General features: G+C 37.7%; 1 protein-coding gene across 1 annotated transcript in view; it reads left to right on the forward strand.

Moving 5' to 3' along the window:
• tyw1 (tRNA-yW synthesizing protein 1 homolog (S. cerevisiae)) overlaps positions 1-12291 on the forward strand; it is a 60387-nt gene that overhangs the window by 16316 nt on the left and 31780 nt on the right. Inside the window, exons 8-11 of the mRNA XM_085429199.1 lie at positions 3464-3596; positions 6672-6724; positions 6843-6961; positions 9027-9136. Coding sequence (XP_085285325.1) covers positions 3464-3596; positions 6672-6724; positions 6843-6961; positions 9027-9136 — 415 coding nt within the window. The remainder of the gene's footprint in view (positions 1-3463; positions 3597-6671; positions 6725-6842; positions 6962-9026; positions 9137-12291) is intronic.

The raw sequence follows: 12291 nt of genomic DNA on the forward strand, positions 1-12291 counted from the left end.
GGGCCAGATAAATTTTCAAGGCTGCATGAAAACACCATAGGGACAGATTGTTTCACCGTTGGCTACGTGCTGTGTATGCTATCAGAACTGTACGAGTCACAGATGCATTAAGTGAAGGTGGACATTTGGGCCGGCTGAGTGGCAAACTAGTCTTATCCAATCTTGAGTGTTAAATTGTAGGCTGTACATGTTTTCACTCCCAGTTTAGATTTTTGGTGAACTTTAAGAATGACTTGAGGCCCATTCACACGATGATTGAAACACTGGATGGCTGTTGCTCGCCCTGATTTACAGTGTATGGTTGTTTTTGTACTCCTGTCTTTATTACTGGAATAGATCATAGCTTAACGTCACCTATAATAGAATAGATCATCGCTTTAAGTCACTCAGAGTAAAACATGCAACCCACACATTTTGCAGTGATCTAAATGACGCGTAAAAATATCATCAAGCACCATCTTTTTTCCATCTAAGAAAGAAATGTGACAGTATTCTGACAAAGCAGCGTGGCTTCCTTGTTCACAGCATCTACTATCAAAACTGAGCTCTAGGGGACCACTGCTGCTGTCAGGTGTGAGAAACCTCCTCTGTATTTGGGGCTATGATTGTTGAGGAAATGCACAGAGCAAATAGTGCTACTAGATAGCTACAAGGGCTTGCATTCTTCCAGTTTTAAGTTAAAAGAGTGCTATTTTACACAGATGACTGTGAACACCTGAAGCATAGGTTCACAAATAAAATTGGCAGTATATTTAGAGAGAAGCTTGCTCTCTGTTTTTTAACAAAGGCTTTAGGAGACTAAAACAGATTAGCAGCTGCTCAATTCTGGCAAAAATTATATTCAGAATTAATATTGAGGCAATTATCATTTAACCAACTGCTCACAGACTGTGGAAAAGTTGACTTTGTCTTGTTTCTTTTCCAGTTGATCAGATAGTTATTAAAATATTTTCTAGGCTTGCAACAAGAAACTTACTGAAGAGTTTCACAAAGAACAGACCTCATAATTTCTTATCCACACCCAAGGACATTAATTGCAACTACGTTAAAACAAAGAACAGAAGCAAAATTCTCACAGACTCTAAGTTTAACAGTTAATTTGTGTTACTGTTACATACTGGGGTAGCTACTTGGCTGGGAAGCACCAAGGCATGGACGTGCATGCTGGGAGCTACCGAGGCCTTGAAGAGGGTTGGACGGTAATATGTTACAATTTCTAAATCTATTGCTCAAAGATGCTCAAAACATAGTTTCACAAGCTTTTAATACTGGAATATAATTACTTCCAATGAACAGACCCGAATAAGGGAAATGGTAGCACCAACAACACCAAACAAAAGAGAAAGAAGATCATGAATCAGACACAATAGACTGTCATATTCAGGCTTCTCCCCAAACTAGACTGTTAGTAAACTAGACTACAAAAAACAAACCTGAAATCTGGAATGCCGGTATTCCCAACTCAGCCTATAATAAATGTGAGGAATAGTGCAAGTGCTGATGGAGGTGAGGGAGCGTGAGAAGGAATCAGCCTGACAACCACTCTCAGGCATCATATGAGTGCAGGTGAGCCTTCTGCTGCCAGTCAGCACTGGAGATAAATTGGATAGCAGGTTACTCAGGATGACTGAGAAAGAAAAGCTGGTGCACTGAAGCACATGTAACAATCCACATTGGAAATAGCAGTTGACCAATAATTTCTAGCCCTGATGCAAATGATGTTTTACTATCATGAGGTGAAAACTTGCCTGCAGTAATTAGCTATATCCTGTGGAAGCCCACTGTATTCTATCTGCTCAGCACCAAGCAGCAGACATATTTAGAGACAAACTGGTGTAAATGAGTAAAACATTTAGCATTTAAAGAGCATGATCTTTCCTTTTACACTTGCAAGAAGCAAATATATGGGTTAAAAGGGGAGTGAGTACTGGACTTAATTAAATTTCCACTGGGTATAGCGCAATATTTTCATTTATTTAGAGCCATTTAACCAAGAAATCTGCTACTGCGGGATCAAAGTTTTTGCAAATTTGCAAGTAAGAGAGAGTACAAATGTTCTCAAGACTACTGACTCCAGAGATAAGAGAGGAAAGATTAAAATGGACTCTATAAGAATCTCATTGATTTGCAGTAACGGTTTGTGCAATGTTAACAAGTATTTTTCACACAGTTCTACGGGGGTTAGTACCATACGGTGAGCTACAAAGGAATCTGTGAACTATCTACATTCTTGAAGAATACAAGTGTGTTGAACATTTATCAGCATTTGCTGACACTGTATTAGCACCTAAAGGGCCCTAGTGTGCTGACAGGGTGACATATAGATCCCTATAGACAAACTGAAGAAGTGGCAAAGGTGCAGTAATTGGGTGAAGCTGTCATTTACCATGGTTAATGTTAAAGGCTGGTCATCCATCACGTCTTTCTGAAAAGTAACACCTGTTTCTCTGTCCCCAGGCAAAGTTTTCTTGCAGGATTTAATCAATCTTGTTGTATTTGTCCACAGAATATATCTAAGATATTTAGCATTATACACAAAATCACTGCATTGCAGTATTATAATCCTGGCATGAAATAAGATGTTGATGATGATGCAGCAAAAAGAAAAAAAATAGCTGTTGTGATACAGAGAGCTGTATAAAAGTTGGTCATCACTTTTCCAAATGGATCCTGGACATGTTTTCAAAAGTCAACTTTCTTAGACAACAGTTGATGTCTGCAGCAGTGTCCATCTTTTTAAGCAGCCTGTGATGGTCATTTGAAAGCAAAAAAAACCCCAACTTATTAATTTTCGCAAAGCAGGGAAAATGAAAAGACGGCAAAGTATTTTTCGCTCGCAGTTTCTAAATATGGACCACATACATATGTATTGTAATGATAGATGCAATTAATAGGCAGGTTGAAGAGGAAATGTTGGATTTGTAATGTCTTTATGGTTTTTTGCAAGTGTGTAAATGATTCCTTAATGTATTTATTCTGCTTGTCAAAACAAATATATATACATATATACATAGCTGGATTGACGTGATCATCTTTACAACAAAATGCTCAATTCATGTGGCCTTTACTTTGTTCTTTACACACACAACAGAACATAACAGAAAAACTTTTTCAAATACTATAAATAAGACATCATTTAATTATGTCTTTTTCTCTGAATCTTTTGATGATGGCTCATCTACAGCATTGCATTCAGTTTTCACAATTTAATATTAATAAACATTGTCATCTTTTGCAGATCTAGATCCCCTTTTTTGCAGAACCTGTGCCCATCTTTACTTCTGAGAAACCCCGTCTCGCTAAGATGCTCTTTTTGTACTCTGTGATGTTACGGACTTGTTGCCGGTTAACCTGATTAGTTGCAAAATGTCTCTCCAGCTGTTTCCTTTTGTTACCTAGTATAGATATAAATGTTTATATGGCTGTAGACCATAATAGACTGAAAGTTTTGTTTCTGCCTCAGAGCAAAGAGGAGAGTCAAAGAGACGGCCAGATGGTGAAGCTATCCAAATTAAACGGAGTGCAGAAGATTGAAGACGAAGGGGAAAGAAGGGAGATGATCACCCCTGCCCTCAGAGAAGCACTGACAAAGCAAGGTGAGGAAAGAGGATTCAGAAAAAAAATTGAGGATTAGCAAAAGAGAAGTCACAAAAGCAAATTAGAAACCAAAAATGCCAAGTTACCAGCACTGATAGCTTACTGACTCAGTCAGTGGTAGTTTTATGGTTCTTCAAGGTGTATTTGTAAAATTATATATCGCTTTCTAAAGGAACATCTGGTGGGTGTCACTTGTGACTGCGAATAATATATGCATGTTATCTAGCTGCATTGCTTTGCATTGTAAACCAAAGAAATCTCATTACAGACAGAGTGCACCAGCTGCTCTCAGCATATGTTTAACCTTCATCTTTCCACAGAGGGCAGCAAAGTTTTTTTCACTTTAAACATAGATTGTTAGTTATGCCATTTTTTTAAAATTTATGTGGTACTAAAAGGTATTTGCATAACAATTTAATGTAACTCATATGGCTAAAGATGTATTTTTGCAATTCATTAAGTATTTAATGGCTATCAGTGCTTATTGCTCTGGCGTACTATGCAGAAAGAAGAAATTAGTTGAAACCATTGGGGTATATTTGGGTTAATCAGTTGCTGAAATTTCATTACGTTTTAACCTTGCTGATGAGCTGTTATTTAAAGGTTCAACATGGAAACTGTGGGTGGGTGCAGTGCATTTCAGTTCTTGCTTGTTTAAGATAGTAAGTTCAGGACTAAAGATTAGCTTAAAATGTTAATCTAATGTTAACTTAATGTCTAAATAATAATATGAATGTATAACTAGTGTCTGTTTTAACTGAGGCTATTTGAAAATTGGACTGTTGTATTAAGGTTTAACATTATCTAGTAGAAATAACATCAAAATATTCTGTTTAAAAGGTCTGTGAATCCATCACTATTTATATTGTTGCTATTTTTTTCCACTGTGCACCATGTGCTGATTTTTTTTTTTTTTTTTTTTACTCATTAGGTCTGGATTTTACTATTCTACTCTTCTACTATCCCACTATTAAAACACAAGCCAGCAGTCATTTTCAGCCAATACCCCCCACAGTTAGCTTACACAACACTCTATAAATAGGACACTGAACACAGGACTTCACTTCATTTGACCAAATGTTGACCTATTTCGTGGTGTTTATGTTGGCAACAATTAGTCCTGGAGGGCAGTTTGTTTTATTTAGAAGGAAGGATGAAAGTTTTGGCATTGTCTTCATGGTTTTCAGCCTTGGAAGGATATGTTTCCTGTATAGTCTTTTCCTGGCATGGATTGGATGCCAGTGTCACATACTGCTCTTGTGCATTGTCCAAAAAAGTTTTAACACAGTGCTGCACAGTGTGCAAAATAGTTTTCCATCAGCGAGGTTCAAGAGAAACCTATTTCAAGAAAATAGTGACAGGGAAAGTCATAACTAGAAGGTAGAGGTTAATTAGTAAATTATTATTAATTATTAAAGTAGCTTACCAATGTCACTTTCAGTCAGTTCCGGTAGTGTGCAACACACAGAGTTTGGCTTCTTCTTTGTGCCACACACCAGGTAAAGCTTTCCTGTTTGGTTCAGACAAGAAAAGCACAAAGTCAAGAGTGTGAAACCTGTTGTGGGGGTGATATCTGTGGTATCTTTGTGCTTAAATTGTCACTCTAATATGTAAATTGGCAGTCGTCTCTTTCATTACTTGGTGGAAGACCAGTTAGGCCATTGTCTCCCTGCTCCTTTCATTCCCCTCAAGCAGCTCAAGAGTGAAAGACAGAGTATCACATGAGTGTAAACTGTTTTTATAATTTTCATATTCTCCGATGCTGTTTCTCTGAAATGGTGCAGTTATCATAGAGTGTATTAAAAAGACGGACACATTCTCAGTGACATCAACTGTTGGTTTGTGAAGTCTAATGTGAATTGAGCATATTCATTGTCGTCATCTTGTGTTTTAAACCTGACATGATGGCGAGGGGAGGCTCTCACCGGAAGAACTGAGAGACGCTGCACACATGGCATCACTTCATTTTTCATATTCAGAAGACATGTCCATCTTTTATATACAGTGCATGGAGACACACAAACACAAAGATAATCATTGTTCTTGTTAAAGTCACTAATAGCAGGTCCGATTCAGTACTGTGTTGTCCAGAGTCTTGTAGACCTGCACTCAGTTTTTTTTGTTACTTGTGAAAAGATGATTCAGTGGTAAGCTGTTACATTGAAGTGTAAAAATCAAAAAAGTGTATTTCATTCATTCAGCCTTTCCTGCAAATATACCCACAAACAGCCTTGATGAGGAACATTTTGTATTTGACTAATCTTGCATCAAACCTGAGATCTGTGGGAGCAGTTCGAGCACAAACACACCCCGGTACAGATGTCCTGCTGTGTTTTTGTGTTTTAGATATTTCATGAAGGTTTTAATAGCAGCTACAACACACACAAGCTTCCAAAATAGGAGGCTTTGTTTTTTAAACTTGCTGCCTACATTCTTTGTGTGGCTTTGTACTGCTGTACTTACTAGAAAGCTATTTTAAATGATTTTGAAAAGGAAAGGCAGCCCTTCTTCTTTAATCTATCACGTTTTTTTGTTTGTTTGTGTTTTTTCCTGGGATTTCATGAATGCGTCAAGTCATGAGGATAAAAGGATTCCATCTGACAGATATTATAGAGCGGGACGGATTTTTTTCTTTTCAATTTTTTTTAATGAGGGAGAATGAGGAGAAATCCACATCCGGCTGTTCATAGTGGTTTGAGGCCATGGTGTTAAAAGGGATAGAGAGGCCCACCTCAGGGGCATTTGAAACACTTTCCTCACAGACCTTTTTGTGCAAAAAGGGAATCTGAAACATTCTCTCCTTTCTCCCAATGACATGGCTTCAAGCTGCCAGTAGACACTTTGCTGGATATGTTCAGTGGCTGTTAGCATGGGGCCATTAAAAAATCAGACTTTGTGAATGTTGAAAGGCTTTACTGAAGTAAAGCTATAAAAAGTATATTGTCCATGTTTCTTTCAGCTTAATTTGACTTGTGCAGTTCTGCATTGTGAAGTGTTTCACTGATTTGATGCCGTATTTATAACACGTTGTGTTTTTACCTTATAACACGTTGTGTTTTTACCTTTTTGTGAAGGATATAAACTGATTGGGAGTCACTCAGGAGTGAAGCTTTGTCGATGGACTAAGGTAACGAAATCAACCCTTTTAAATAAACCGTTAAAACACTTCCTTTAAATTATCTCAAATTTCTATTACAGCTTTGACAAACTGAATGCATGAATTGTAATTCATTTATTTATTTTAGTCTATGTTGAGAGGAAGGGGAGGTTGTTACAAGCACACTTTCTACGGTATTGAGTCCCACCGGTGCATGGAGACTACCCCCAGCCTCGCATGTGCTAACAAGTGTGTCTTCTGCTGGAGGTATGTGCTTCTCAACTTCTTCTCTTTTAGTTTGACATCATTAAGGAGAATCTTAAGTGATCCAAATAAAAGTTAATCTTTCAGCCTATCAATATTAATACCCTAGTAGAGTACATGTCTTATTTATACTGTGATTTAATTAAGATGCTAGTCCTTCTGGGTACAGGCTTTATGCTTCCCATCTAGGGCTGTGCAATATGACCAAAATCTCATATCCCGATATAAGAATTGTATCGTCCCGATAACCATATGAATCACAAAAATATAACATTTTCTGTAAATTCTGTGAATCTCGGGCAGCTCCACTTGCGTGAAGTGTTTCCAGCGGCGCGTCATGTAGCTGGAGTCGAGTGTTTTAACCGATGCATGAAACTATACATTTTTAGACATAAGTTGTAAAGGCCGCCGTTTTCTTTGTGAGTATTTATTACACGGCGTGCTGCGGGGAAAAGCCTGTTCTAACGTTTGAGTCTAAGGTTTATTTTTTAGCACCTGGCGGCTCTTTTTTTAATTCTCATCTGTAAATAATCTGCTCTTTCACGCGATTATTTTGAAAAGTCTCAACAGGATCTTGAGCTTTATTGTGAAAGGTTTATGTGGAACATAAACAAGCGGACACGCGATGCTGTTACCGTCGTTGTTGCTAACGACAACGCATTAAAAACGGCGCTTGTCCGTCTGTAGTGTGGTTATATTAAATGTAAGAGAAAGAGAGAACTTTAAGAAATTAATATACAGTGACCATCAAAACGATGAAAAAATATTGCCGTAAACAGTTTATTTTGCGACACCACGAAACAAACAATAGCGTAAAATGAAACGATAGACGTTTTTATATCGTCATCCGATATATATCGTTATATCGAACAGCCCTATTCCCATCACTTTAACTGTCCATTGCTACACAACTGTATATAAGGTATAACTCCAACATGTGTTTTCCTGTTTTTAGGAGTGTTTTTATTTTGCTATATATTAACTAGTTTTAGCCTGTTTGGTTACTAACTTGTAGGGTTTTTTGTTTTTTTTAAACCAAACCCATTTAGGGTTTAGTCCAGTCACTGTTGATGATCTCGCTGTTCCATAGAAGTTCATGTTTTATGTGCAGATGGATAATGGTCTGCATAGCTGCAAGGCCTAAATGTGGACACTGATTCATCATGGCATTAGTGAGAGATTGGGCCTTTTACCAACTTCAAGTTCCATTTGAAAAGGCGACTGTGTTGAGCACTGAAAGGTCGCTGTCAGAATGTGCTGTGGTGAACTGCTGCCCTGTCAACACAGATCTGCCCGTCTCCCTTACTACAGCTATGTGGGATGACAGGAAATAAGCAATTTCGGGGCACAGTTGCTTTGTTCCTTGCTGCCCCCACCATCCACCTCTTTGTGGCAACAGGTGGATCAAGATTTTCATGGACGCCATCAATATATGTCACGTTAGAGTGTGCATACTTATCTGACAGAAATTTGTGATACCCCAGGATTTGGTGTTGCACATAGACATCACACTTGGATAGTTGGAACGTGTTATTAACACCCAAAGGGAGAGCATGCATTCTTTCACTTAATATGTTTTTATAGGGTGATAATACACACGCCCACATAATTCACTTTCAATCTGTGAGTAAATAACTTGAGTCTTAGCATTTGGCACCTCGTTAAATGCTCCTTTTATTCTAGTGAAATATGTCTTTAACTTTTTAAGTGATGTTTGTGTTGAACAAACGGTCTAATAGTCTTGGACTTTCTAAATCAGAATTACCATGGAGTAATACCACCGATGAGGTGTAATGTCCTTTGTTTGTACTGAAGCTGGTTTGGAGCCCATATTTACAGTTTGTTTAGGCCATTTATTCCATTTGTAGCCACAAGCAGTGTTCATTTTCCCTTTTATGCTCCAGAAGCATGTCTCCAAAGAAGGTAATACCATCTCTAAGGCTACAGTGGTTGCTCTTTGATTAATATTTAGTTTGCTGTATTGCTACATTTGGTTGGTGCTTGCTGAAGCAGTTACATCTTGACTGCTGTTAGTTCCTATTTATTCATGTTTGTGCTCCACTAACAGACATCATACCAACCCTGTCGGCACTGAATGGCGCTGGAAAATGGATCCTGCAGAGAAAATCTTGGAGGATGCCCTGGAAAAGCACCAGAACATGATTCGACAATTCAGAGGTTAGGCTTTGAGCAGGTGACACATGCAAACATGAACAACAACATGCATGTTTTTTCTAAATGTCTGTCTGGCTATTTGTCTGTTTACTTATGCTTATGCTTGAAAGTGTTCATCATCTTTGTTAAACTGAACATAGTCACAAAAGTGTGCAAGAATAAGCCATTTTGCACTTTTTCTCCTTAAGGTCTTCAGCTTGGAACTTATGAATTCTTTTAAACTTAATGAAGTAAAGTTCACATGCAAGTGCTGATGATCTGTGGGGCTGATGAGCTGTTTCATCACATTGTTGCTTTCCTCGCTCATAAATCACTTTTCAATCGCAGATCCACAGACACACAGTGCATGCAATCTTTGATTTCCACCTCCTGTTTGTAACAACTCCACTCTTTATTTTCTTAAAACTTATCAACATTTGAGGTATCTAAGTTAGTAATTGGAAATCAAAGATTTAAACCTATTTGTACTCCCATTTTCTGGACTATGCTTCTACTGCTTGTACTAACATTGCTGGCATTTGGGACTTTTTCTCTGGCTGCTACCAGCTTTGGCTGAGAACGGCTGGCTGGCCACTCAAAGCTCAGTCCAAACAGAATTTACTGATCCTGTGTGTATGCCCCAAGCAGATTTTCTTTGAGGTTTTCAGAAATGTTGTCAAAACATAGTGGTGACAAATTTATCAGACGTTAAGTAAGGCAAACTAATTCAGAAATATTTTGTTCCTCGTGTGGATTTAAAGGTAATCAGCAAAATTAGGTTAGAGTTCAGACTAAGTTACTCCTTAATGAGTTGTAGGAATAAAACAATGCTTATACTGCAATGTTCTTACACATAAATGTAAGAATATTTTATATTGTCTGTGTTAAACAGTTATTTATTATTCAAAATATAGTGGAAAGGCCTAGCAAAAAGATTTCTTAAGTTTTTCATGTATGTGTGGGCCATTTGATTTACAGTGATATAAAATAACAATTTGAGAAGCTAAATGTATGAATGTTTTTATATTTTTCTAGATAAAACAATTGTGAATAATTAATAGTCAAGAATGTGTTTGCATCTGTTTTGTTTTGTGACAAGCTCAAAGAAATGCGGATAAATTCATTACCATATTGTTAAAGACAAAAGTGTTTTCAAATGTTTTTCAGACTCTTGCTCTCGAGTGTCAGCTGTGGTACAGAAATACAGTCTTACATTATTCCATTCCAAACTGCATTCTGCTCAACACTGGATGTTACTCTGTCCGTACAGCCTGTTGTGACTCTAGTTAGCATAAACACACTTGCAGAGACCATTTCCATCAAGCCCAAACCAGCATCTTTCCAGTTAAACTCTTCATCTTATTTTCTATCGTGCTCATGTACAAGTCAGTACTGACACCATACACTTACCTGCATTATGTAATATGATATTATATGGCTAATAAATAAAATATTCACATGATTGCTAGGCCGGCATGTAGGACCTCGGTCCAGCCAACTATTCTTGAGGCCTGGCCTGATCCTGCAACTTTACGGTCAGAGAGCTGCCTCTCTAACCTCAAAGCTGCTGCTGATCCCATTATAAAACACTGCAGACATTGTGCTCGTGAAATGATATAAATGCAAAAAACTTCTGAGACGTATCTTCTTCAAAGGGGCTATTTTATAGTTAATATGATTCTCAGAGCTGAGTTTAAGGATATATATAACGCACATCATCATAGAAAATCTAATAATTTTTTCTTGATGTGGTTGCAAAAGAGCAATGGCATACCAATGGTTGTCCTGAATGCCACCTTCATATTTCTCTTAGAGTTAACCCCCCCAATATTTCACAAAAGACATTACAGTAAAATGATAGAAAACGTATATTTTCAACTTTGCAATTCTAATTAGAGGCATACTAAAGCAAGGCACAAGCTTCTATTGTCATCATCATCCATAATCATCTTTCCAGTTGCACTGTAAGACCACATTATGCAGCCTTCAACTTCTTTTACAATTGACAGTGATACATTTTACTCTCTCTAGCACAATGAAATCCCCAGACAGTGGCTCACAAAACCTTCAGTGTGATTAAGCAGCTTGGTGTCTGCTCTGACTCCATGATGGGCTACTGAATAAAAGGTCTCAAGTAGCAGTTTAATGTCAGGCACAATTTATAATGGATTTATAATGAAAGCTATTACTCGTAGTTTAAAAGCATAAACGTTAGCTTATTACCCTGGGATCTGCTTGTTGAGTTTGTTTGTATTCTTTGTAATGTTGTCTTGATGACTGCATCTAGGAATAAATCTGTGTTCTTCACGCATTAGGCTTGCCATGATACTAGAATCTCAAGCTTGATATCAGTACCCAGGAAAATACTCAATACCATTTGGAAAAAACAAAAAACCTATAAGGTGTGTAAATGGGATATTTTAAGATTACCTTACATAGTGCCAAAAAAAAAAACCCAAACAGACACCAACATTTTAGCTTGTCTGAGGTAGTGCTGTTGCTGGTTGCGTTGCACCAAACCTTTATTGCTGATCAAATAGAAAGGTAGGCTGCAACAATTTCTGTCTAGTTCCTTCCTGGTAGGCTTCTCAGCTTCAACCTATGCATGACACAAATATTTGTTCTGTGCTGTTAAATTAACACTGTTAATTATAACGTTATGGATGAGCATAGCTGCTAGTTGTTACCTTAATGATGACTTAACAGGAAGCTTATGTGGCTGTTTGACAAAGGCTGTTCTGAAAGTACCTTTGATTTGTCAAAGGTTTTATACCAGATACACTTCCTGATGCAACCATCCCAGTTATGGGATGCATAGTTGCATAGTCTACTAGCTTATGACCCCCCTGAGGCTAGGTCAGTGGCTATTGGGTAATTGACGATAATTAAGCGTCTAACATTTACGTATGCTCCAGGCAAGTTAACATTTGTGACAACTGTTTAATCCTTCAGTGTTTCTAAAGTAGGAGCTTTGATGACCTCTCAAAATTCATGTCAACTGCTTCAGCCAGTAGTGAGGGGAGTGGTTATGTGACTGTCTATCTGCAAGTGCTGTGTGAAGCTGTGTGTCAACTGCAGGAGTCAAAGAGGGCACTTTCATATAGATACTGTTGCAAACGAGTATCTAATCTCAATCATTTTCATTACCAAGCATAATGAACCCCAAACTATTAGTGATA

This window comes from Rhamphochromis longiceps, linkage group LG14, assembly GCF_057381845.1.
Source record: "Rhamphochromis longiceps isolate RC_006_pf linkage group LG14, R_longiceps_female_GT1.1, whole genome shotgun sequence".
Taxonomy (NCBI): Eukaryota; Metazoa; Chordata; class Actinopteri; order Cichliformes; family Cichlidae; genus Rhamphochromis; species Rhamphochromis longiceps.